General features: G+C 44.8%; 1 protein-coding gene across 10 annotated transcripts in view; it reads left to right on the top strand.

The window, feature by feature from the left end:
- The window catches only part of PTPRT (protein tyrosine phosphatase receptor type T), a gene marked incomplete at both ends in the record, with an annotated part of 1,101,453 nt that overhangs the window by 277,676 nt on the left and 796,107 nt on the right, over positions 1 to 27,670 (top strand). For all 10 annotated transcript variants that reach the window (XM_079719321.1, XM_079719325.1, XM_079719327.1 and 7 more), the window contains one exon: positions 22,516 to 22,641. In XM_079719321.1, coding sequence (XP_079575447.1) covers positions 22,516 to 22,641 — 126 coding nt within the window. The remainder of the gene's footprint in view (positions 1 to 22,515; positions 22,642 to 27,670) is intronic.

Genomic DNA, 27,670 nt, shown 5'->3' with positions numbered 1-27,670 from the left:
TTTTCTTTTTTAAGGACAAATTTCTTTTTTCAGGATCTTATTTTATTTTACAAACTTATTTATTGTATTTATTTTTGGCTGCATTGGGTCTTCGTTGCTGTGCGCGGGCTTTCTCTCGTTGGCAGCGAGCGGGGGCTACTCTTCCTTGCGGTGCGTGGGCTTCTCACTGCGGCGGCTTCTCTTATTGTGGAGCACGGGCTCTAGGTGCATGGGCTTCAGTAGTTGTGTCATGCAGGCTCAGTAGTTGTGGTGCACAGGCTTAGTTGCTCCACGGCATGTGGGATCCTCCCAGACCAGAGCTCGAACCCATGTCCCCTGCATTGGCAGGCGGATTCTTAACCACTGCGCCACCAGGGAAGTCCCCAGGTTTTGTTTTATTTTCTTCTAGTCTTATTGAGATATAGACACACAGCACTGTATAAATGTAAGGTGTATAGCATAACAATTTGACTTACAATCATCACGAAGGAATTATCACAATAAGTTTAGTGAACATGCATCATCTCAGACAAATACAAAATAAAAGAAAAAGAAAAAATATGCATTCCTCCTTGTGATGAGAACTTTTAGGATTTACTCTCAACGGCTTTCATATATAACATCCAACAGTATTCATTATATTTATCATGTTGTACGTGATATCCTAGTATTTATTTATCTTATAACTGGAAGTTTGTACTTTTTTGACCACCTTCATCCAATTCCCCCTCCCACCAACCCCTGCCTCTTGTAACCATAAATCTGGTCTCTTTTTCTATGAGTTTGTTTGTTTTTCAAAGTATAATTAACCTTCAACACTATGTTAGTTCCTGGTACACAACATAGTGATATCTCTATACATTTCAAAATGATCATCACAGTAAGTCTATTTACCGTCTGTCACCATCCAAAAATATTAAATTCTTATTGACCATATTCCCCACTCTGTACATTTCATTCCCATGACTCATGTATTATCATTTATTTGTGGTTCCTCAAAAAATTAAAAATAGAGCTACCATATGATCCAGCAATTCCACTTTAGGATATTTATCCAAATAAAACAAAAACACTAATTCAAAAAGATGTATGCACCCTAGTGTTCATAGCAGCATTATTTACAGTAACCAAGATATGGAAGCAATCTAAGTGCCCACTGACAGATGAACAGATTTAAAAAGATGTGAGATAGATATATATATATGTATGTATATCTATATATAGATATATATGTGTGTATCTGTTACTCTGCTATAAAAAAAAGAATGAAATCTTGCCTTTGTGACAACATGGATGGACCTTATGCTTAGTGAAATAAGTCAGAGAAAGACAAATATTTTATTTCTGTGTGGAATCAAAAAAACAAAACAAATGAAAGAACAAACAACAAAACAGCAGTAAACTCATGAATGCAGAGAACAAACAGGTAGTTGTCAGAGGGAAGGGTCGTATGGGGATGCCAGAAATAGGTGAGGGAGATAAGAGGAACACATTGATTTCTGACTTCCATCCTCCAGAACTGTGAGACGATACATTTCTGTTGTTTAAGCCACCCAGTGTGTGATACTTTGTTATCACAGCCCTAGGGAACAGATACCATGGAGAACCTTTATTGGGTGCTCACTATGTGTCAGGCATTGTTCTAAGCACTTTATATCCATAAACTCATTTTAATTTCCTCGATAATTCTACGAAGAAGAGATGATTATTATTAATGTTATGTCGATGAAGAAACTAAGACACAGAGATGTTAGGAAACTCTCCCGAAGTCATCTAGCTGCTAAGAGATAGGACAGTGATTTAAACACAGGCAGTCTGTTTTCCTGAACTGATCCCTGACATTACCACTAATTATGCCATATTCAGATCCACAATAATTACAGCATGTTGGTAGTGATATCTTTAGACACATAGATCAATGGAACAGATAGAAAGCTCTGAAATAGACCCATGTATATGTAAGCATGTAATATGTAATAAGTTATCAAAGAGTAGGTGGATTACTCAGTGGTGCTAGAAAAATAATGAGAAGTACTTTAAAAAGTAATATAAAGTTAGATTCATAGGCCATATCATACATTAAAATTATCTCTAGGTGAATTAAAGATTTAAATATATTTATAATTTGATGAGAGAATCACCAATGCAGTTGAATATTTATTCTTCTGCAGTATCAAATACCAGCGTAGCAGATATTCTTTGTAGGCAGTTCTGCCAGAGGGGGAAATGATTTACAGATTTTACTTTATACTCAACAGTGGTCATCTGGCAAAAATAATTCGGAGGTGAAAAGAAATGAGAGGACTGTTTATAACTAAAAATATAGAAAATGGGTTAATGTTTTTAACCTATGAAGAGCACTTTTTTTTTTTACATCTTTATTGGAGTATAATTGCTTTACAATGGTGTGTTAGTTTCTGCTTTATAACAAAGTGAATCAGTTATACATATACATACGTTTGTGACCACCTAGAGGGGTGGGATAGGGAGGATGGGAGGGAGGGAGACGCAAGAGGGAAGAGATATGGGGTTATATGTGTATGTATAACTGATTTACTTTGTTATAAAGCAGAAACTAACACACCATTGTAAAGCAATTATACTCCAATAAAGATGTTAAAAAAAAAGTTGCAAAGCTCATGTTCACTCTGGTTCTATTTTTTTTTTTAGAAAATAAAATATATATATCGATGGGAAAAAACCTCAAAATCCATAGATCACAAATAAATACCAGTGACTCTTCGAGAGAGAAGTTTAGAGGCGATTGTATTCTGAATTTTTCTATGTGATTTGCAGTAAAAATGTATTAGTTTTGTAGTTAGAATAAAACTAATAAACCTGACATATACATGCATATATATAGATTTGTGTATAAATAGATGTAGGGTTACCCTATGTAATGTACACACCTCTCAGATGTTAATTAAACCAAAAGGTGCCATATCGTGAAATACGTTGGTGCTAGTGGGAATTTTGAATATTTGTGACATTAGGGTAACCAGCATAGTTGCTAGTTAATATCTATCAGCAGTTATAACTTGTTAAAATGTGGATTGTTAAATTATGAGTGAATTTTATAGGTGTTCCTAATAAGAACGGTAACAGCTAATATATATTTAGCTCTTAAAATGTACCAGAATTTTTCTAGGTTCCACATGTTTATTGTCTCTTTTAATTCCCCTAAGAAATCTAGGAGGGTGGTGTGTGTGTGTGTGTGTGTGTGTGGGTGTGTGTGTGTGTACTCACCAAGATTCACAAAGTACATAAGATAAATATGGTTTTTTTTGGAGGGGGCACCATGATTTAAGAATATGTGCTTTTGTGAGTAATTTCAAAGAAGATTTTGTGTTCTGTAGTCCCCTCCACTTCAATTTCATCCTTATTTTGTGTGGCAGCTTCTTAATGATGCTCTTGTGGATACCAAGTCCCCACCGAGTGAAGGGAGGTCTCATCGGGGCTCAGAGCAGTGTGCAGATGGTAGGCTCCCTGGGGAGCAGATGGAATGAATTTCCTTTAAGCCCACCCTCCATCAACATCATTTCTCCTAAGTTTTCAGTAAGACCACAGTTTTCCCTATCTTAATAACCTTTATTATTTTTAAAATAACTAGGGAATGATAAAGGAGAATATGAAAATTGCCATTGATTCTACCATTGAATGCATTGCTGCTTCCCAGCAAATTCCTGGTGTACATATGTTGCCTCCCAGGGCCATTGGGAAGCCGCTGAGAGAAATCTGTATAAAAGCTCACAGGAGGAGATCAGGGTAATTCTGGTAAATGGGAATCAAAACAGTTTCAAACTCCCAAGTGTGCAGCAGGGTTCCTACGTGATCCCTGGGGACTGTGGTCTGGGGTGTGTCTTGTGATGTGCTTCTCATGAAAAATATCATCATCTGAGCAACCTGCAGGGATTGAAGGGGATAAGGTAATGAGCTTTATGATATCCGCTTAAAGGTTCAAAGGTGTGACTGAGGCATGGAGGGAGCTACAAGGGAGAAGAGGCAGGGAGTGGGAAAATTAACAAGGGTCTAAAATACCGATTGGCTTTAGCATGTTTTAGCAAACCGGGCAAAAATATGAATTACAGTATTTTGCTGGAGCTGTGGCCCATAGCAATAGCCATGTTTGCTAGCACAGATGTTGAATGTTTTTCTCACCAAGATAAAATCTGAACTGTGTGCGTGAAAGTAACTCAGTGTTGGTGGGTGTTCCAGATCTTGCCCCCCGCCAGGGCCCACCCTGTCTCCTGCCTGAGGTCTGATGTTAAGTTAGAAGGGTGAGATGTGCAGCTTCGCAGGTAGAGGTTCATCAAGGCTGGACAGGTCTCAGATGCCTCCATCAGGAATGTGGCACTGGGCTTCCCTGGTGGCGCAGTGGTTGAGAGTCCGCCTGCCGATGCAGGGGACATGGGTTCGTGCCCCGGTCCGGGAGGATCCCACATGCTGTGGAGCGGCTGGGCCCGTGAGCCATGGCCGCTGGGCCTGCGCGTCCGGAGCCTGTGCTCTGCAACAGGAGGGGCCCCAGCAGTGAGAGGCCCGTGTACAGCAAAAAAAAAAAAAAAGAAAAAGAAAAAAAAAAGAAATGTGGCACGGCTGCACAGAGGGATATTGATCACTTCTGGAGCCAAACACCATGTCACGCTTCTTTTATGCCTCCCGGGAGGATGTTTCAGGGCCTTCCACCTGTGAATCTACGGTGGTTCTCTCACTGTCGCATTACTCCTCCAAGGTCCTGGGAGAGGCCCTGGAAACATGTTCAGATACTCATATATTTTATACAATTATCAAAAGAAAGGTAATTTTAACCACGGTTGGTTAGGACTGCTGTGGGATTCCCCTCCAGCTGTTCCTTTATCATACTTTTCTTTGGGAAGTGAGGTGTTGGATGTGGGGCTTTTGGAGTAGTCAGGGGCATTTTAGGACCTAGGTAAGTGGAAGTTGAAATTTAGTGTGAGTTAATGGGAGATATAAACATACATACATATATATGTATGTACATACAGATACATATGTATTTCAAATATATAGTGTATATAGTATATATAATATACATGTAAATATATGTACTATATGTATATATGTATTATATAGTACATATACACATATGCAATATAGTATATATATGCGTATACACATATGTTTCATATATATTTTTCCTGTGTATAGTTAAACTGTTACTAACTGCCCTGGTGTGGAACTGACTGGCAGGAACACAGATGATACCACCAAATCAAAGATTATTTATGATTACCCAGTACACAAGCACACTTTTGTAATACCCTGAAGTATTACAGAATATACATGAACGAAATTTGATAGCGATTTCCCCCAATTTGACTACAATCCTAAAGTTTACACGATAGAAATAATAACTGGTGGACTTGAAGGAAACTTTAAACAATTATTAATAATAATAAACAAATTTCAATCAACCTGCTAGAGGGGATATTGAAGTTTCTACTCTCTCTATAAAAAATGATACCGTAAAATTATTGTCAGGAAGAGGGGATGCAGCCAGGAAGGTAAGGGAATATATTGTCAGGAAGATAATTAATGAAAACGTTATTTTTCTGGACTGCACAATGTTTGTGGTACCTGTAGGCTATTAGAAGTTTATTATTTGTCGTGACTTCTTTTCTCATTTCAAATAAATAGTCCCTTTTCTAAGTTTGGAATCTTTTCCCTAAAGAATGTCCCCTCCTCAAATTCTTTAAGCTTCAGGCTCACAGCACTCAGACCTACTCCTGGGGTGGAGGGTAATGTTATTGTCTTCTTACAGATGAGGAAGTTGAAACTCTGAGAGGTTAAGTGGCTTGTCCAAGGTCACGTGGTCATAGCCTGGGCTCCAAGATGCTCATCACCCACGTGCTGTGCCATCTTCCCAGTGGGGTGTGATCGGGATGTGGTTTTGCTTCTCTCTGCATTAGTGAAGTTGCAGCTGCTAACGGCCAGAGCCCTGGGAAACATGGAAGGGCTCTCTGCCATCAGTTCTTTGCAGGCTTATAGGTAGTTGCCCCTCGGGGAAGTGTTCATGCACTTGCTGGTGGTACCCGAGCCAGGTGCTCATTCCCCTGGCTGCAGGGTGTCAGCCATGGGGGACAGTTGTATGATCCTCATGACTTCTGTTAGTTTGGTGGTTGCTCTTGGTCCTCATCTGAAAAACCGTTTTGCCATTTCTCACCCCTTTCCTTCTATCCCCAGCTCTTAGCCTTTCAGTCTGTGGGCTCTCCCTGATGAGAGTAGGCCCCAGGGCCCCAGGGAGAATGGCTTAGAGGGATAAAACCAGAAAGAGTCTAATGAGGCCTTAAAATGCTGTTGATGCAAGAGGGGCAAAAGGCATCCAAATTGGGCATCCTTTCTCTCTTCCACAGCTTCTCCCTCTCACAGCCCCTGGCATCCCACCTGGCAAATACCACTGGATTTTCTGGAATTCCATCCATCAGACTGTACAGTTCTCTCAAGAATGAGTTGCATGGTGAATAGATTGCTGGCACTTTGGATGGGCCCAAATTGTCTTGCATCCTCTAAGTCCATGAGAAAAAAATACAACACTGTAAGCTTCAATATTTATGGTTTCTTTGCTACTTTTGTGTGGAATTTTTTCTTCATTTCAGTCAGTGTTGAGGTCGAAGGGTTTGAGAAATCTACTCTTATGCCACCATCTTTCTCACTAATGTTGGTTTTGATTCTGCTTTTTGCATTTTAACTTTTCCTGAAATTCTTTATTAACCCACAGGTCACCCAATCCCATTGTCTTTGCGTCTTACTTAGTTTCCCTTTGTAGCTTTCTCTTCTTGTTTCACAAAGCACTGGGTCTCTTTGCATCCTGTGAGGATGCTGAATGTTTTTTTACAGCATTCATCAGGTTCCTGTAGTAAATAATCTTTAGCGATCTTCTCTTAAGTTTTCATGATTTATTTTGTGTTTTCCTCTGTATTCCTTTTTTGTAATCATAATCATTTTTATTATTTTTCCTAAAGATTCTATTTTCTTTTATTTTCTATTGGAGTATAATTGCTTTACAATGTTGTGTTAATTTCTGCTGTACAACGAAGTGAATCAAGGGGACCCTCTTGCACTGTTGGGGGGAATGTGAATTGATACAGCCACTGTGGAGAACAGTATGGAGGTTCCTTAAAAAAACTAAAAGTTAGAACTACCATATGACCCAGCAAACCCACTACTGGGCATATACCCCGAGAAAACCATAATTCAAAAAGACACATGCACCCCAGTGTTCATTGCAGCACTATTGACAGTAGGCAGGACATGGAAGATTTTATTTTCTGAACGCAGGAAGGAGACGGTAAGGAAGAGAGACTCCAAGTGCTTGGAGCAAGTCTTCTTCATTAGAGGGCCAGTGACGTGGTTTCCTAGTTGTGAAGAACTATGCATTTCTGAACTTGGGGGTTAACAGTGTGGAAGGAACACATGGTCTGCCTAGTGAATTCCAGGCAGATGAGGTTTAACTTTTCTTCTTCCAGATTATAACAAGGGTGTCATGAGTGGTCTGCTGCTTGAATGTTTAAATCCATTTCTGTTTCTTCCGGATGCTAATGATAGTTTTATTGTTTTCAGTTCTTTTGGAAGTTTTCACCTTTTCCAGTGTTTTCTTAGGCATGGTGTTGAGGTTCTAAGAGAGGCTCTTAGGAGTTTCCTGCCAGGTTGCATTTCAAAGGGAACGTGACTCGGCCAAGGTCATGCAACCAGCTGGTGACAGAGACAAACCTGTAATGCAGGCTCCTTTCTTCCAGGCAAATCCTCCATCTTCAAGACCACCTGCTGCCCTTGACCTGTCAGGACCTGAGCTATGATGTGGTTTAGCAAGTAGTGGCTTTGTTAGAAGCTCATTTCTGTTCCGAGGAGTTTTAGCCCGAGGTGGAGTCATGCTGGCAGGGGCTGCACGCATAGGATCCTGTGCGTTGGGACTTTTCAGATTTAAAAAAATGTGCATAGAGCTAGAAGTGGCTGAGTATTTGTTCCAAAGATGAGAAACATGCTTATGTGTCCTGGACATGAACTCCTTGGTGTTAGAGAGGTGGAGACAGGGCAGCTTTGAGATACTGGCTGTGTTTTTTGTGCTTAGGAATCTTAGTGACAGCACTGCTATCTTTTTTGTTTGTTTTTGTTTCTTGAGGAGGACAACAAAATGTTTATTATTAATCACAAATCTTCATTAGACTTAAGATTCAGATAGTAGCAGCATAAACACCCACTAGTGGCTAGCCTGTTACCATGCACTTTTTTTTTCACAAGAAATGTTTAACAAGGACCTAGAAGAACTAAAGAACAAACAGAGATGAACAATGTTGTCTTTTTTTGAAATGTTCATCAAAGGCCACTTCCTTAATTACTAGCAGAGTGCCTGCTTCCTATCTGTGGGTGCCTCTGTCTTAGTGAGGTTTACCTCTCCAGGGAACCGAAGTATCAACATTTGAGAAAAAGAGTGCACAAGTTTAATGATTTCACAGGCTGACATGCTAGCGCAGCTGAAACTGCAGTTACCTAAGGCACCGTCAGCATCCCTAAGACCTCAACACACTCTTAGTGGACTGACCCAATCGTGGCATCCAGGTAATATGAGCTTTAGACTCATTGAGGCTCCTTTAGCCTCTGTCTTTAATGGATTCTTTCATTCCACATTTAATGCACATTTAACGGCCCTGGTAGATGGAGCCCAGCTGGCCACCACAGGCAGATTTGCCAAAGCTTAACTGTTTTGAGAGGGCTCACAGCAACTATACTTACGATAATATTCAGACCTCAATAAATATTTTATGTACACGGTGATCAGTTGGGTGATTTATATAATGCTGGATGCTATTATTGAGTTTAATTGGCTGTATGCAAACCTAATTTTTACTTTATGTAATTAAATGTTAATATACATATAAAAACTGAGTACATAAACCAATATCGTCAACCAGTCCTAAATGTTTCTGAAGCTTTTGTAGGCATGGCATTGTGTAGCAGAGAAATGATGGCCTTTGGGGAAAGGTAAGAGAGAATCCACAAATGCAGGGAACTTGGACTGGGTTCTTATCTCATTGGAATCTCAGTTTCTTCATCTTTAAAATGAGAATGAGTAATTCCTGGATCATTAAATGACTGTTAGGATTAAATGGGATTATGTGGAATGGCTGGCCTGTTGCTTGGCAAGGAATAGCAGGGGTCACTTTCTATACCCACCTTATGGATATGTTTATTGAATGCCTATCATGTTCAAAGTATGATTGTATGTGACAAGCCAAGGTGGGTCCCTTACCTGCTTTATTTCTCTCCACGTTTTCCTTGTTTGGCTCCCACTAGAACATGAGCTTTGTGAAAAAGGGACACACAGCTCTTAATCCCTGCTCTGTCTCTGGTGCCTAGAATAATGTCTGGCACACAGTAGTTACCCGATCTAGGATTATTGAATGTCATTCAAACATGGGTTGTTAATTCAGAGAGATAATAAGGAGGCATGAGAATTGCCAAACTGGAGGAGTTTACTCGTTTTTCATGCAAGAGACATTATGATAGCACTGAGAAGGCTTGTGCTTTGGGGTCAGAGTGAAAGTAATTTGATTCCTGACTCTGCCCGTTACAATCTGTGTAGCCTTGAGGAAGTTACTTAACCTTTCTGAGCCCCAGGTTCCAACTTTGCAAAATTGTACATTGAATCCCAAAGAGCAACTCACAGGGCTGCTGTAAGAGAAATAAGGTAGTGCTTGTAAAGAGCCTCCACTTAATTATTTAAAGTTATACAGAGTAGGCACAGAAGGCTGATTTTTCCCAAGGTGAAACTTGTGAAAGCTTTGAATGACCTGAAGATATTCTCTCCCAGGGATTCTTGATGTGATTATTACAAGAGTCCACTCCTGCCTGGGCCAGGTAGGAGCACTTGGTTGTCGTCTCTCCTGAGGTTCTCTAGGGCATGTCACTAATGGACCTGAGGTTTACAGTGAGGTCAAAGGGAGTACCAGAGACCCAGAGAGAGCCATGTGTGGACCATGTGACTCCTCATGACCTTGAACCTTCAGGACAGTGAGGGGAGACCCAGGAGCCTGACCTTGTTGGTCTTGCTGGACCAGGGCTCAGGATGTGTGGCTGCTTCTCTTTCTTTTTTCCTTTGAAAAAATTATATGTTAAAAATAAGTCAGGGGCTTCCCTGGTGGTGCAGTGGTTAAGAATCTGCCTGCCAATGCAGGGGACATGGGTTCGAGCTCTGGTCCAGGAAGATCCTACAGGCTGCGGAGCAACTAAGTCTGTGCGCCACAACTACTGAGCCTGTGCTCTAGGGCCCGTGAGCCACAACTACTGAGACCGTGAGCCACAACTACTGAAGCCTGCATGCCTAGAGCCTGTGCTCTGCAACAAGAGAAGCCACCGCAATGAGAAGCCCGCACACCGCAACAGAGAGTAGACCCTGCTCACCGCAACTAGAGGAAGCCCGCATGCAGCGGTGAAGACCCAATACAGCCAAAAATAAATACATAAAATAAATGTATTGAAAAAATAATAAGTCAGTTTCAGAAGAAGAGGTGTTTAGCAAGCCAGATATTCCTGTAGAGGTAGCAATGTTAGTGGTCACTTAGGGTTATGACCTAGTGACTAAGACTGTGGCGTTTGGAATAGAACTGCCTTGGTTCAAACCCCAGTCCAGCCATTTCCTAGCTGTGAGATTTGGGGCAGGTTATGTAGCTGGTTCTTAGTTTCATCATGCATAAAGCATGGGTAGTAATAGTACCAATATCATGAGGCTCCTTGAGGATTAAATGAGAATATTTAATCACAAATTTAATCACTTTGTACAGTACACAGCACTCAGTAAGCACCAGCAGCTGTAATTATTGTTCCCACTTCACAGATGAGGAAGTGGAGGCTCGAGATTTTCTCTGACCCACCAGAGGTCATAAAGAGAGTGCCAGAACCAAGCTGGGCATCAACCTCTGTTGCTGTCTTGCACTCGGGACACTTCATTACACTCCATTCAGTCATTCATTCTGAGGCATGTATTCAGTTTCCCTTAAGCTCTCAAGCATCAAAGTGCCAGGCTCTTTGATATGTCCTGAGGATTCAGTGGCAAAGAACATGGACGTATGCTTCCTGCTCCAGTGGACTTAAACGGGCGGTGGGAAGACAGAAAATAAGCAAATGAGTAAATGAATAATTGCAGAGTTGCTCAGGGGGTATGAATAACACTATTGAACAGATGCAAGATGGTATGTTAGAGAAGAATTGGGGAAGAGAGGAAGTTGATTCCCATGGAATGTTCAGAGAGGCTTCTCTGAGAAGGCGGCGTTTGAAGTGGAAGATGCGCAGGGCCAGCCACGTGAGGCCACGTGAAGCGCTAGGGTGAGAGTGTTCCAGGCAAGGGGTGCAGTGCAAAGGCCCTGAGGCCATCCAGCTGACTTGGGCTTCCGAGGTCTTCAGAAGATGACACGACTCCTGCCAGAAAGCAGTGTCAGCCCTTTCCTCTGTGTAGAGGAAACCTTTTCTCACCTTTCCTAGCCAATCTAAAGTTTCCCTGAAATGGGTTATGACCCTTGGCCATCTCTTTCTTTCACTGCTCCCTCAAAAATAAAAATGAAAAAAAGCCATCACCATGGTGTGAGAAAAGATGAAAGATGCTATTCTGGCTTCTGAGTGGGCAGAGCTCTGGCCCGGGGCCAGGAGAGCTGGCTTCCTTCCCAGCTCTGCACCCCTCTCTTTGCAGCCTTGTCCTTTTGATGCCTGTCTGCCCACCTGTAAATTTAGGAGCTGGGCCAGGTGACCCCTTCCCTCTTGAAACGTGAGAGAGCAGCGGAATCCCTGAATCTGCTCCCGGGTTGTTCGGGGGAAACAAAAACAGACTTGCTGGGTTGGGTGGGGCTGCAGTTCAGGCTGGTGGACTCTCCAGCTGGTCTCCAAATTGAGCCATCTTCACTTTAACCGGAGGTGACCACTGTCCCTCACCCACCCCCATCCTCTTGGCAGGGTGAAGCTGAGTGCTGACCCCACACATGGGTGCCTCCTTCGTTTTTTCCTCCTGGTCACAATGCAGAACAGCATCTGCTGAGACGTCGCCTGCGGCAGAGCAGACGGTCCTCTCCGGGAGCCTGGGAGGGCTGGCACATGTGAGGAGATGGGAATCTGCCTGCCACATTCCGCTGTGCTCTCTTCTTGTAGGACATTAAGACGCACCAGACTGAGCCCCCACCCCGCCCCCCGGCAGACACTGCAGGGAAGCTGGTCTGAACAGAGGCTTTTATTTCCAGGGAACACCTGGCCCTCCTGTATCCCACCAGCATCCCAACAAATGTAGCTGGGTGATATGTGGGTGCACAGTCGCCATCTCCCAGGGTGTCAGAAATCGAAGTGCCCTTTGAGAGAGTTTAATTTATTCCTTTGTTACCTGGGAAGAATCTCTGACCTGCGAGGTTAGGTGATTTGCCTGAGGTCACACAGCAGTAAGTGGGGAATGAAGCTGGGAGTGACAATGCATATCAATAGCTTATCACCATGGGCACTGCTGATTCATACAGGACGTGATGGACCAACTCAGATAGTTTCTTTAAAATATTTTATTTGTTTTGAGATTATGCAACAGTGGACACAGACAACATAGCTATCTTTCCCATTTCTAATGCATCCATTGGGATTAAATATTAATTTAACAAATACTTACTTAGAACCTACTATGTGCCAGGCACCGTTCCAAGTCTTTACATTTACCGAATCCTCATCACAACCCCCAAGGGATGGGCACTATGATTATCCTCGTTTTACAGATGAGGAATTGAAGCACATAGAGGTTAAATAACCTGGTCAAGGTCACACAGTTAAAAAAAAAAAAAATACAAAAGCTGGGATGCTGGCTCCAGAGTCCATACCTTTAAACCCTACGGATGCTCAGTTTCACTGGTCAGAAACCATCATCCACCACGAAAGGCAGGCACACCCGAGGGTCTCTAATCTCCTTGAACTCTTTAGTTCACAGAGAGAAAACACTGGAGTCTGGAGAGAGTGTGAGGGTGTTGGATCAGGTTCTAGAAGGTCGCTGTTTCTGTTAGCCTTGTCTTTTCCTGCTCCACTGTGCTGCCTTGGAAGTCAGAACACATCTCTGGTCTAGAAGACACCCAGCAGCAAGGTCATTATTCTCCCTTGAAGTCCCATTGCTTGCTTCCACCTTTGTTGTTTTACTGGATTTATTATAATGGGCCAAATTAACCTGAGTTGCCTCCCAGAGTCTCTGGGAGAAAGAACCAAATGAGCAGATCAGACACTGTTTCCCTGGTCCTTGGGGAATGCCTAAGCCATCAGAGAGACATCATCTTATTTATAATAAATTCACTGTTCAAAGAGCTTTAAAACATTTTTTTTCCTATTAGGACTATTGTTTCTATCTGTTGAGTCCATGAGTGTTTGACATTAGATGACTTTATAAAACATGCTACTAATTGGATTTGTTAAAGCAAATAAATCAAACACTAATTGGAACGTGCTCTGCCATTATTTTTGCTTACTGAATTAGATATAATGGTGTGAAGCCCTTCTTATCATATTTGTGCACTTATTTAAACACCCCCCTTGGCACAGACTTCTGCAAATTCAATTAGATATTCCAAAAAGGAATTCAATTTATGCCAGGCTGGTTTACAGTCATTCCGGGGGGCAAGACTCGCCTACCGACGATAGCCTGCTCACGATTAATAAGCCACTTAGATACTGCCCTGCCTTCAAAGTCTTTGTTGGACCAAGGGCAGCATCTTGATGACTTGGAGGCCAGCGAGTTTTATCATTAGAATGTGTGTGTCCACAGAGTAGGGCTGGCTTCGTGGGTGTATGACTTGTGCAGTCACCCAGGGCCTGGCACTTGGAAGGACCCTATGCTTAGTTTAATGCTCTGCTATGGCCACGTTGAAATTCTTAATAGTTTTTAAGCAGAAGGTTTTGCATTTTGGTTTTGCACTGGGTCTCCCGTGAATGTAGTAGCTGAGGTCTGCCCTGGTTGTCAGACTTTCTGGCTAAGAAAGGAGTCCTTGATTTGAGCCTTGGCTCTGCCTCCGATTGACTGGGTGGTATTGAGAATGTCACCTGCTCTGGCCTTGGTTTCCTCGTCTGTGAAGTTCCAGCATTACTCCTCACCCACGGAGAACACATGCTGTGATATCGGTGAAGTGTTTATTTAAATCCAGCTACCTTTTGTGCTTCTCTCAAAAGAAGCCGGCAGTGTAGCTACAAGGCCGGGAGTGTAGCTTTGGAAGGCAGTGGATAACATGTCCCCCCTTCCACTTCTGGGAGGAAGGAAGAGATGTGCTACAACTGAGAAATGGGAAGGAGGTATCAAAAGCACATGACATCAAAGACTCAAATGGTGAAACACGGTACTTTTCTGTGACCATGTTCAAATTGGAAATTTTTTTGGCATCAAAGCAAAGGTTCGCAAACTACAGCCTGCAGGCCAATTCTGGACCTTCACTGATTTTGTACTCCACCCACAAAGGAAGATTGGTGTTTACATTTTTAAATGTTTAGACAACTCAAACGAAGAATACTGTTCTGTGACGGGAAAAATCATAGGAAATTCAAAGTGCAGTGTCAGTAAATCAAGTTTTATTAGAACATAACTCTGCCCATCTTTCTTTGTGGCTTCTGGCTGCTTCTGCTCCAGTGGCATTGCTGAGTCATAGTGACAGAGACCCAGTGGCCTTCTGTGGTGGGCAGAATTCCAGATGGGTCCCCAAGATTACTGGCCCCCAGTATTCATGTCTTGTGTAATCCCCATCCTTTGGGAGGGACTCTGAATAGGATAGATTTCACTGTTATGATTAGGTTATGTTAGTGACCAAGGTGAAGGAATTTCACAGGTGTAATAAAGTTCCCAAGTTGGTTGACTTTAGTTAACCAAAAAGGAGAGAATCTTGGCTGGGTGGGCCTGACTGAATCAGATGAGCCCGTAAAAAGGATGGAGTCTTACCCAGAAAGAGATGTGAGACATGAGAGGGTTTATGGCAGGAACTGTGGGTAGCTTCTAGGGGCTGAGAGTGGTTCCTAGATGATGGCCAGCCAGAGAGGAGGGACCTTGATCCTATAATTACAAGGAACTGAATTCTGCGAAACACCATGCAAAAGATGACCCGGGCTCCAAAAAGTAAAGCAGGTCCCCTGATACCCTGACCTCAGCCTAGTGAGGCCCTGATAAGGTGCAGCCTTGTCTGTACCTCTTACTTGTGGAAACCAGGAGATAATAAATGGGTGTTGTTTTGAGTTTGTGGTAACTTGTTGGGTAGCGAGAGAAAACCAGTACACCTGCAAGGTGAACATCTTTAATATCTGGCCCTCTACAGAAAATGTCACTTGACCCCTGTCTTAGGAAGTGGGGGTAGTTAGACTTAACCTCCATTCATAGACATACATATATAAATATATACTTACATAGCTCAAGTACAGTGCCTGGGAAAGAGCAGAAGCCCAGAAAACCGTTAGTTTCTCTTCCGAACTCAATTCTGTTCAAGGATACACAGGAACATATCTGAGAAATGCAGAAGCAGACACATTTATATTTTTATTGAATTCTATTCCTCTCTCATTTTCAAAAGAGGAGCTCATGTTTAAAAAAATTCTGATTGGCACTATAAACTTTATTTATGCTTTAATGTATCTTAAAGTATGTATCCTGCACTATTTTTACTTTCCTTACAGATGCTGATATGCTATACATTACCAAACCCAAATGGATTTTCAAAATCCAATTTCCTTGCTACAGTTTTCCATTTCTCTGTTGACTTTATATGATGGACTCACATCAGAGCATCTGGGGCCTTTGCTACATTTTGACCTCAACCTGTCCAGGAAAATAGCTTCTCTGTCCCTGTGTAGAGAGGTAGTGCTGGGTCCTCCCTGGGCCTGTGGCTGCACTGCCCCGTCCTCCCTCAATTATTTGGGTCTCCTCCAAACCAGGACATGTGCTTTGGAGGCTGAGCCCAATTCTGGGGGTGGGGACCGTTTTAGGAGATTTTTGTTTTCTTCCAAAATGATAGTGATGGAGTTGGTATCAGTTGAATGGGACCACTTTAAAACAGAGTGAGGCGAGCATCCAAATGAGTATCTTTTGGGGATCTCTCCAGTCATAAGTCTTCCCCAAGTAGCCTGCCACAAACACCTGCAGAGATGGTCTGGACCCTTTTCTAGCAGGTGTATGTGCCAAGGGATTCCACCGAGAAAGAGAAACATAATTTTTTTTTTTTTTTTTTTGGTGGTACGCGGGCCTCTCACTGTTGTGGCCTCTCCCGTTGTGGAGCACAGGCTCCAGACGCGCAGGCTCAACGGCCATGGCTCATGGGCCCAGCCGCTCTGCGGCATGTGGGATCTTCCTGGCCCGGGGCACGAACCCGTGTCCCCTGCATCAGCAGGCGGACTCTCAACCACTGCGCCACCAGGGAAGCCCGAGAAACATAAGTTTTGAAAGAGCAAGAGGAGCCGCAAGGAGACTCAGAATCGTGCGTTTGAGTATTTCATGCCGTGGGTGCGTGGGAAGCCAGTCTCTCCTTCCTTCTCCTCCCTTTGGTGGCTCTCAGTAGCTCGTCCTTGGGCTGGTGGCATGGCGCTGCCTCTGTGGGGCTCCTGAGAGTTCCTAGGCCTTTCTGAGTCTCTGGACTCCTTAACCTTGACCACTGGAAGGTTCCTTCGTGATCCATCTTGCACCCCAGAAAATGAAGGCCCAGAAAGGAGGAAGGAAGGTAAGCTAGAGGGCCTGCACCCCTGGCAGTGTAGATCGCTGCCAGAGTGTATAATCTAGAGCTCATAACCACTCTATTTCTCAGTCTGTTGGCTGAGAGGAAGAGAATTCAGGGAGGCTTGCTAAGAAAATATTTATCAAGTATATTTTCTCTCCTGAATAGCTTTCAAAACTTATCTCTGGGTCAAGTCAGATCAACAGGGAGCAGGTATCTAGACTGCATCGTATTGGGCTCCAGTGAGTTGCTTTTCCTAAATTGTATGTTTGAGTGATGCTACCAATTTATATGGAGAATGATTATGAGAAATAGTCTCATGAAATTGGCCATTCAACCCATGTGTGGATGTTGTTTTAGATATTGTTCATTCTGGGATATGGGATTTCTGTTACCAGTACCCCCTTGGAGAAGTTCTTGTGTGATCTAAGCAGCTGGAATGGTTGTAATTTACCTGAGCTATTTGGCTTTTATTGTATGAACACAGAGTGTCCAGTATCTGAACAGATTGTCCTTTTTCTCTTGGCCTCCGGAAGCTCAGAGTCAAATAGGTAACTCCCTCTCAGCAGGTGGACATGTGGGAAATTGCAGGGTGGACTTGTAATTCTCTCCTTCTGTCCTGCTTGTCTTTCTTCTCCTGTCCTCAATTTGCCTTTTGCCATCATGCTGTACTTCCTTCTTCTGTGTTTGTCCATCCACTGTGGCTGGACTCGAGTTGATCGAGGGTAGATTAGTAACCAGTTACCACATGGTCTATGTTCTTGATCTATACAAAGCACAGGGATACTTCAGATGATCACTTGGCCATGCATCCTGCTTTGCTGGGAGCCCAGGAGCTGCACAGAAAAGTCATGAACCGTATGTGCCCCTGGTGTTTGGACATAGATGTGTGATAAAGTGCAGGACAGGGGACTGTTCCTAGAAACTCTTCTGTATTGAGAGACACTGAGGTCCACATAATAGATGACAAATTCTGGCAGTGTGGAATAGAACTGACAGGTGGGCCTGGCTGTCCCAAAGAATTAGTGGCTCAAAATAGAATGTAAGACTGCTTTTGGCTCTACTTTAAGCCAGCTCCTCTTCAGGGGGAAAAGAGGGCTGTGGTCTGAAAATAAGAACCAGGTCACTGGGGCTTCCCTGGTGGCGCAGTGGTTGAGAGTCCGCCTGCCGATGCAGGGGACACGGGTTCGTGCCCCGGTTCGGGAAGATCCCACATGCCGCGGAGCAGCTGGGCCCGTGACCCATGGCTGCTGGGCCTGCGCGTCCGGAGCCTGTGCTCCGCAACGGGAGAGGCCACAACAGTGAGAGGCCCGCGTACTGCAAAAAAAAAAAAAAAAAAAGAAAGAACCAGGTCACTGGGGCCACAGGCCTGCCGCTGTGGGACCCCAGTATCAAAGAACAGACTGTTGGAAAGACATTGGCTCAGTGGCTGCAAGTTGAAGTGGTCACCAGAGCTTTGCAGGTGAAGGCAGCGAGGTGCCCGGGGGTGGCTGTGAAGAGGAGAGGGGTCCCTACCCCGTAGAGGGCCAGGACCTGCCAGCACTCAGCTCGGGGGCAGCTGAGCAGGCCATGTACCGTTGGGTGGAGGAAGGGAGGTGAGGGGTGGGCGACTGACCTGATCCAGGAGACTAGGGGCGAATTATTGGTATGACCTTGCTTGGGATCTGTAAGCTGGGGTGCCCAGAGGTATAACTGTGAGCCCTTCTAAATCTTGTCTAGAATGCAGGTGAGAATTGGATTAATTAGACCATTAAGTAACATTTATTAATAATTTCTCCTTTGAGCTTCGACATATCTCTGTAAAAGTGTGTTTTGCATCACACCCTCAAGTGTATGTTTGTGTGGTTGTCTTTCCTTGTCCTCTGCAAACCTTGTGAGGGTAAGAATCATGTCTGTCAATTCTGTGCCCCTGCATAGACCTGGAAAAAAAAACTTCATTTAATGTTTCTAGGATAATAAGTAGGGTAATGATTTCAAATGGGAAAGACCCAACCCCCTTGGAAGCACTTTATCTTCCTCACCCCCTCTCATCACCTTGTAAGTGAAAGGCTTGGTCCTTGGTTTCTGGGGAATACATTCTTTCTCTGGTCTATTAGAAAGAGCATGGGTTCTGTGGTTAGGTCACCATAGATTTACACTTGCCTCTGACACTTTCCTTCCATGTTACCTGAGCAGGTCGTTTAACCCTTTAATACATCAATTACCTTATACTTAAGTAGGGATAAAAATCTCCTTCACAAAGTTGCGAGGATTAAGTGAAAGCAAAGGTGACAGTGTCTGTAATCAGTGCCTAGTTTATTGCCTGACATGGAGCAAATGCTCAAGAGAGCACGCTTCTTATATTAGTCAGGATGTGCAAGGCTCTGCTGTGGTAATAACTAAGCCCTAAGATGTCAGTGGCATATTATGACTAGAAAAGTCGGCATTTTGCTCCTGTTATGTTGAATGACAGTATTACTGGTCAGGTGACTGTCTGGGTGACACTCCTCCAATGAATGTCTCAGGGATCTAGACATCTTTCTTCCTTTGATGGCATCACCTTCAAGTACACCTTTGAAGGTCTTCACAGTGGGGCAAGAAGGATTGCTAGTAAGAGATTATTTTGCGGGGGCTAGTCTTGCACAGGGTGAGTATCACTTTATTACACATTTCCAAGGTTTACCACATGGTTTTCCCCAGATGCAAGGTGGCCTGGAACTACAGAGTTCTTGTGTGCCCAAGAGAGAAGACCTCAACAGTTTGCCATACACCTAGCATCATCTTGGCCATGCTTTCTTTCTGTAGCCCTGGATGCTGATCTCAGTTTAGGATGATTTGTCAGTTCTCCCCGTGAACACTTGAGATGCTGCAGGCTCCCCTCGCTTACCAGTTCCAGCACATCAGGATCTGGATGTTGTCAATGGCATTGACGTGGTTTGTTTGTCTTCCACAGGCTGGGAGACACGCTCCAGTGAGGCAGCGGTGGTGTAAGGATGGGAGGGTGGCCCTCTTTGAGCAACTGGAACTGTTGTTGCTGCTACTATTTTCTAAATTTTAAATGGAGTGTGTTGTGTTTTCGTCTCTGTGGCATTCACTGTGCTGTTCTGGTCAGAGAAGGTCTATAGAGGAAGTGATTTGGGGGAGGATATCGTTTGGAATTTTCAGGCAGGCAATATGGGGAAGTAGCTTTCTGGGTATTAGAAGTGACAAGTAAGTATGAGACTGGAAGGGGCAGGTGGAGCTTGGGGACTGCTGTGGGCTCACTGTTACTGGAACATAGTTTAGTCTCTGTCTGGCATCCCATTCACATTTATGGGTTCATTCAGTCAATGGATATTTCTTTCTTTCTTTTTTTTTTTTTTTCTGGTACGCGGGCCTCTCACTGTTGTGGCCCCTCCCGTTGCGGAGCACAGGCTCCGGACGCACAGGCTCAGCGGCCATGGCTCACGAGCCCAGCCACTCTGCGGCATGTGGGATCTTCCCAGACCGGGGCATGAACCTGTGTCCCCTGCACTGGCAGGCGGACTCTCAACCACTGCGCCACCAGGGAAGCCTAATGGATATTTCTTAAGCCCCTCCTCTGTGCCAGTGCCATTCCCAGCCATTCTGAAGCTTACTGTCTAGTGGAAGCTGGTTGATTGCCTCTGTCCTTGCCTTTCAGAGGTCTCCCTTGTCCACTCTATCTGGGATGAAGTCTCCTCTGCTTTCTGCCCCTGACCTTTCCTCTTGTCTCTTGGGACTTCCATCCTTGTCTGTGGACCCTTGTCCATCCACACTGGGCATTGCTCTTCCCTTTGTTTCCTGAAGCACCAGTGACACAGGGCTGTTGTATGTCGCCAGCTCTCAGTGTGGAGTTGGATGTAGTGGAGGGACGTTACATCACAGGACAGGGAACTGTCTCCAATTCATGGTCAGAAAGGCTTCCTGGACCACATCAGCCTAGGGGTCCTCTCAGTCACCTCAACCGCATCCTTCAGAGCACATACAGAAATGCAGAGTTGCTTACTAGTTTGCCTGATAACTGTCTGTCTGCCTCACTCATGCTAGTGATAGCATGCCTCTTTTGTAAACCACTGTATAGATAGCACCTTGTACTCTTCTGGATCTGCCCTAAGAGCTCAATGAAATAACTGTGAATGAAAGAATGAGTCAATGAAAGTAAACAGAAATTTTAGTTTCTACCAGTTCATCAGCCATTTCCCATCACAGGAGATTTCTCATTGGCTTTCACCTTCTGTAGGTGTCTGCTTTACAATGTGTTTCTTGGATCTCTCTCTCTCCCTCTCCTTCCCTCTCTCTTTCGGTGTCTATACCGCAAATTCCTGTTGCTTTTTAGTGCAAAGCTATTTAATTCTCTCAACTCAAGCCCCAACCCTTGCACTACCAAAACAGGTCCGGCTCTCCTTTGCCCAGCCCAACTCTTATGGGTTTCCATACTCTGCAAGAAAGGAAGTGGAGAGAGCTTTGCCATCATAGGTTTACTTTAGCAGTGTGTATAGGTTTACTTTAGCAGTGTGTATAGGTTTACTTTAGCAGTGTGTATAGGTTTACGTTAGCAGTGTGTATCAGATCTGTCAACAGGCCTTCCACCAGCACTAAGCAGAGGAAATCCCAGGTCTGGGGGTAGAGAAGGGATTTTGTCCTTTGTTGCTAAAGGAGACAGTGGTGCGATACTACATGAGGCTGCAGACACAAGAAGGGGCTAGCAAGGGATGGTTTCTCTACGTGGAGCAGAACCATGGATGTGGTTTGGATGTGTGACAGGGGAACCAATGGTTGTTTAGGAGAGGGAGATTGTGATGTGGTGAGGTCTGAGCAGTAAGGAGACAAGAAAGGGCAGTGGAACTATGGACCCGGGTGTGAGACTCAGTCCTGGTGCTGTCTCTGTTCCTCTCTGCATCCTGCCAGCTCACCCTGGAGCGCTCTTCCTCTTGCTCTGTGCTCATGGAGATGCTCCTGAACTTGAAAGCCCTGATTAGTTCTCCTCTTCCTCTTCTGCTTCCCCTTCCAGCATATAGTCACCTCCTGCTTCTCTGGACAGACCAGCATTTCCTAGTTGGAGCCCCAGTTCCATACCACACATCTCCCTTAATGTCACCTGGAGGGGACTTAGAGCCCATAGCATATGCTCAGCAAAAGCCAACTTACACAACTCATTGCAAAGTGGTGGGTGATGGATGGCTTGGACTTTCAGGGAGAAGCTTTAAATACTGTCAGCCTTGACTTTATTATCATCCAGGTGCATGATTGTCTAATTCTCTACACATTTGATCTTTACTCCATGAAAACTTCTTTTATAGGGAAGGAGGTGGGTGTTGAGAATTTATTCTGTGCCAGTTTTCGTATGTTTTTCCATTTAATCCTCCTGATATTTCTGTCAAGTGGATCTTTCCCTCCATATTCCAGGTGAGGAAACTGAGACACAGATGGCGGAGCATCTGGTCCAAGCTGACCCAGCTTTGCAAAGCTGAGATTCGTGTCTAGTTTTTCAAGACTCTGAAGCTAGTGCTTGCTCTGCTGCCTTGCAGCATCTCTCCATGTTGGAGGAAGCAATTACAGAGGCATGCCCTGGCATTCATTTTTCCTGCTTAGAATGAGATATTGCTGTTTACTTTCTCAGGAAGGAAGATTGAAATCAATGTAACTAGCCTTATTAACTTTTTTAAATAGGGGGCCTGCAGATGCCAATGTCTTTCTTGAGAGCGCCAAAGCAAATATAAAAATCCAATTTGCTTGCCTGAAGAAAAATCTCCTCCAGAGTTTAAAATTCAAAGCTGTAAATGAAGAGCTGATGAGACGGGGGTAACGAACCAAGCCCCAGACACAAGGGTATATTTACTCACGTCTGTTTTGTCTGCAGGTGGCTGTTCCTTTGATGACCACTACAGCAACTGTGGTTACAGCGTGGCCCTGGGGACCAATGGCTTTACCTGGGAGCAGATTAACACGTGGGAGAAACCAATGTTGGACCCAGCGGTGCCTACAGGTACGTGACCAACTGTGTTTGAGGCCCTGTTGGGGGTGGTAGTTTTTATGATGACTCATGGGGAAGAACTTTCTTCTGGATCAAGCTGTTGGGGAGGGCAGTAGATAACTTTGTTGGTAATAAGTTCCCCATCCCCAGAGGTATGCAAACCAAGGCTGAGTGAATTCTTAAGCGTATGGGAGAAGTCATATGTCATCTGGATTCAGGAAATTTTAGGATTTCTTTTAGCTTTGAGATTCTAAGCTTTAGCTACCAGTGGGGCATCACTGAGTTTTGTCTGGGAGCCTGATAGTAGTGGGATTTTGGGGGAAGAAAGCTTCTCAAGAATTTGAGGTCATTTTTTTCCTTCTGGGCCACACAGACATAGCTTGTATATATGCAGGGGAACCATTACAGTCCAAATATTACTCATAAAGTTGTTGTCCCGACATCCTGAATGCCAAGTTTATCCTTCACCAGTGGGGCTGAAGGCCTAATATACATTCCTGATGAATACCTGCATGATGTAGGCCTATGAGAGTCATAGCCAATGTATTCTAGGGGAGATACACCTGGAGGAGGTGCCTTTTTGTTCTGTTTGGGCTTTCAGAGGATTGGATGATGCCCACCCACATTGGGGAGCACTGTTTGCTTTATTCAATTCTCCAAATGCTAATCAAGTCTGGAAACACCCTCATAGACACACCCAGAAATAATGCCGTACCAGCTATTTGGGCATCCCCTGGCCCAGTCAAGTTGACACACAAAATTAACCATCACACCACGGATGACCTCAACTCTCCCCATGACTTCAGTTGCCGTCAGACATCTCTTATGAACTTGTGTACACAGCCCACTGCCTGGATGCCTTGTCCTCCCAGCTGCTCTGAGACACAGCTTTGCCAGGATGTCATTAAACTGGAGGGAGATGCTCAGAGATGTCTGGGTGAGGGTGTGGCCTGTGTGACCTTATTGACTCTGAGTTTGGCCCCAAAGCAGGAGGCTACTGCATGGCTCTATCTAGTTCCTATTAAGGGCATCAGTTGTTTGTGTACGTTTCTCCCGAGTATAAACACAAGCCCCAGGTATCGTAAAGCTGTGACATGGTACAAAATTGAGCTTTTCAGATCTGGTAGGATCTTGCTTGACGTGAGTGAGCAGAGTCATCAACAGCTACACGTACCCATTAGTAAGGTGACCATGGGACAACCTCTGTGCCTGTTGTCCCATCATAGTTTTTTAAAAATGCTGACTTTACTTTCAAAAATGTCTTGGTTTACGTGATAGAATCACTTTTTCCATTGGAAACCCCAGGCGTGCAGTGCACCTCTGCTGAAGGCTACCTACCGCATCTGCTGTGCTCTGTGTGGCCAGCTTTGATGTTGGCCAAATAAATGCAGATCTTACAGTGCGTGTGTGTGCGTGGTGTGTGTGTGTGTTGTGTGTGTGTATTTGCACGCACCCATAGGCTCTTTCTGCTCGTCTTTAGCCCACTGGACGCCCTGTGGGGTCATGCAGACTCTCCAAACTCAGCATCTCCCAAACTGAAGTCCTGATTCATCTCTGTCTACTCACGCTCCAGTGCTCCTTGTCTCGAAAGGCCACTTCCTCACTCTGGTGCTGATTCAGAAACCCAGGGGTCACACTCCTCTCTGACCTCTCTCCTCTCCCCTCTCCTTGTCCATCACTCCGTCCTGCCCCTTTACCTCCTGAGCCCATCACGGGTCTGCTCACGTCTCTCTATCTCTGCCGCCGCTGCCCTGGTGCCATGCACCATCTCCTCTCGCCTGGGTCACTGGGAGACTTTCACACAGACTTCTCGGCTTCCTCTTCTGACTTTAACCCACTCTCTGCACAGAAGCCAGAGATTGTTCTAGGATGTAGGCCCGTTCATGTTATCTCTCCCTTTCATTGCCCCCACCCAGCTTCTGCCTAGAATCTTTTGGAGGCTTTCCTCTTGCTCTGAGAGAGGAGACCAGTGCCCTGCTGTAGCCTCCAAGGGGTCCAGCCCCCCACATCCCAGTTCCCCCCATGTTCACTTCACACTGGCTTTTGTCAGTTGCCAGAATGCTCCAGACCCTGTCCTGCCTCAGGAACTCACATGAGATGGGCACTCTCCGTAGAACTTTCGCCTCCACCCTGTTCTCTTGTACTTCCCCTTCGTATCTCAGCTCTTGCGTCTCTTCCTTAGGCGGGTGCTCCCCAGATGCTCCAGTCTGGGTCTGCTGTTTCTGTAAGCGTTCCCCATTGCACCCTGCTCTTTTCCTCAGGAACACGCATCACTGATGTTACTTGTTCAGTGTACATTGTATCGCCAGATGAGAAGTTCCATGGGAACAAGGACCACGACAGTCTTGTTCCCAGGCTATCTTTAGTGCTTCATTCAGTGCGTCATACACAGTATATACGAAATACCATTTTGTTGAATGGATGCATGGATGAATGGGCAAATAGTCTTTATCAAGTGTTTCTTTAATGAAGAAATGGCTGATAAATATTATTAAATGCCTTTGGGCCCTTTATTATAGCACAGTTTAAATCTTTGCTACCATCCTTCCATTTTACAGATCAGAAAACCAAGGTTCCCGGCAGCCACATGACATTGCTACTTTTCCCACCATGCCACTTTTGCTCTTGGAAGGAGCACCCTTTGCTCCTCATCTTAATTTTCTCAGACCCTTATTATGGCACAGTGGCATTTCATAAATATTGGAGTGTACTAATACAATCTTCTGAGCTTTTCTAAATAGAGGCATTTGATGATGATTACTGAAATGATTCCGTCATGATGCACCTGTGGATTTCAGCAGCTCCGTGTGCTTCTTAGGCAGAGAGCCATGAAAGTGAATTTGGATTAGGTGAAATTGTTTGTTCTTCTCACGCACAATGGCTGAAATCTTCCTCTTCCTTCTGTAAAGCCAGCAGTTTCCATCCTTTTGGAAATCTAGTGTGGCTCTATGTATTCATATGTCCCACAACCTTTTACTGAGCCCCTTCCGTGTGTCAGGCTCAGTGCAAGGCTCTGGGTCAGTCAGCCTCTGCCCTTTGGGCACTTCCTCTGGCCCAAAGGATGAACCCTAAACTCCTCGCCATGGCCTGCAAGGTCCTGCATGATCTGGTGTCTTCTCTGAGCCCCCTTTCTTCTCTCTCAAAATGTTCCAGACACACTGGTCATGTTTCAGTTCCCTGGGCATGTCCGAGTCTTTCCTGGCTCAGGACCTTTGCACGTGCTGTCCCCTCTCACTGCAGTCGTTTTCTCTACTCTTCAGCTGCCTGGTTTTGTCAGGTCTCAGCATCACTCCTTCTCAGGGAGATGTCCCTCACTGTTCCGTCTGATGAAAGACTCCCTCGATGTTCTCACTCATAGCGTCCTGTTCTTCGCTTTCAAAGTCCTCATCATCGACTTGTTACAGGCCAGCTTATTCCAATCCTGCGCCACAGCTGACTGACCCTGGGCCTTAATCCCTCTGCCTCAGTTTCTTCATCGTTAACGTGGGAACCAGTGTGAGAGTTAAATGGGCTGATGCCTGTGTGAGTGTGATGTGTCTGCACACAGTAGGGCTTCATCAGTGCCGGTTCTCTTAAGTTCTTTCCTGGTTCTTACAGTCTCTGGGACTGTAAGTCTAAGTCCGCCTTGGAACCTTGCCCCTTTTTCATGCCCAGGATACATGCTACCCCGAGGGAGAGCACCTCTTCCATCTTGAGTCTATTAATTCAGTGCTAGACACAGCCCCTCATCCCTCTCCATGGGAAAAGCCCTCAGGCTAACATTCCAGGCTTCAGCCCTGGTTTTGCCCCCACCTCATCTTTACTGGGGCTGTCACAGAGGATGGGGGTTACTGCACCCACAAACCCTCTCTCTAAGCCTCCATCTTGCCCAGGGAACTAACTGGAGCTGCCACTGGTTCTCAGCTCTGCCTTCTCCAACCTTGGCATGAGTGTCCACATGTCCACCCTGAGGTCCAGCCCAGGGCCCAGCAGGAGGGTCTCTGGGGGTGCTGAGGGGAGATGGAAGGGCTGTAAGTGTTCTTTTAGAGGGATTGAAGCCAGAGGAAGTGGGGCTGGGAGGTTTACTTCTATTTTTCCTTCTGATGCTTGTAGGACATTAAGTGTCAGACTGAACCTCAAGCTGCAAACCCAAGTGCACAAGAAATGAGGCATTTACATCAACCCTGAGCCTCCAGGGAGTGAGCCATTACATTGTAGTCTTTACTGGGCCCTCCCTTTCCCTAGGGGTTTACAGATGTCCTGGGACTTAAGCAGGTCATTGTGGTTTCCTCTGAGAAGCCCGCTGTCACATTCCTTATGGTCCCTTTGGGGCTAGTAATTCTACTTCTTCTTCCCGAGGCTTGGAGCCCTTCTCCTGAGTTGAGCCAGCCCAGGTGCATCACCCAGCATCCCTTTTGGGGTCTTTTCCCTCCACGAGTACTGTCATCCAGCAGTTTGGGACAAACAAATCCATCCCTTTCCTCTTCCCAGTGTAGGAACTTCTCCCCTCTCCTTCCTAGCCCTCAAAACCACACCCATGTTAGGCCAGCCCTTCTTGGCCTCACAGTATAATCTGTTTAGTAAGTTTAGACCTTAAAAAAACAAAAAACAAAAACAAAGAAAGGAAGAAGGAACCCTTGACTTCAAGCAGCTTCTTCTCTCCATCCTGTACAAATCTCTAGAGCAGAGAAATACAAAGAGCCCAGTGAGTCACCTGATTGGAAAGAGCAGGTGTTGGGAAAAATCCAGAGTAAACATATACACGTACAGACAGGAATATTTCCACCAATCAGCCTGCCATGGAAGCAGGCACAGATCCAGAACAGTACTGGCTTTTCCTTCATGCCACTGGCCCCTTGGCAATGTATTTCTGCTTTGCTCTAACTGCTGATATTTATAGAGAGACGGTTGGGGTCTGTTATGGGTTGAAATTTGTCCTGCAAAGAGATAAGTGAAGGTCCTAGTCCCTGGCACCTGTGAATATGATTGTATTTGGAAATAGGGTCTTTGCTGATATAATCAAGCAAAGATGAGGTCAGGCTGGTTATCCTGAGCCCTCATA

Source organism: Hyperoodon ampullatus, assembly GCF_949752795.1.
Source record: "Hyperoodon ampullatus genome assembly, chromosome: 14".
Lineage (NCBI taxonomy): Eukaryota > Metazoa > Chordata > Mammalia > Artiodactyla > Ziphiidae > Hyperoodon > Hyperoodon ampullatus.
This window is presented reverse-complemented; position numbering and strand designations above follow the sequence as displayed.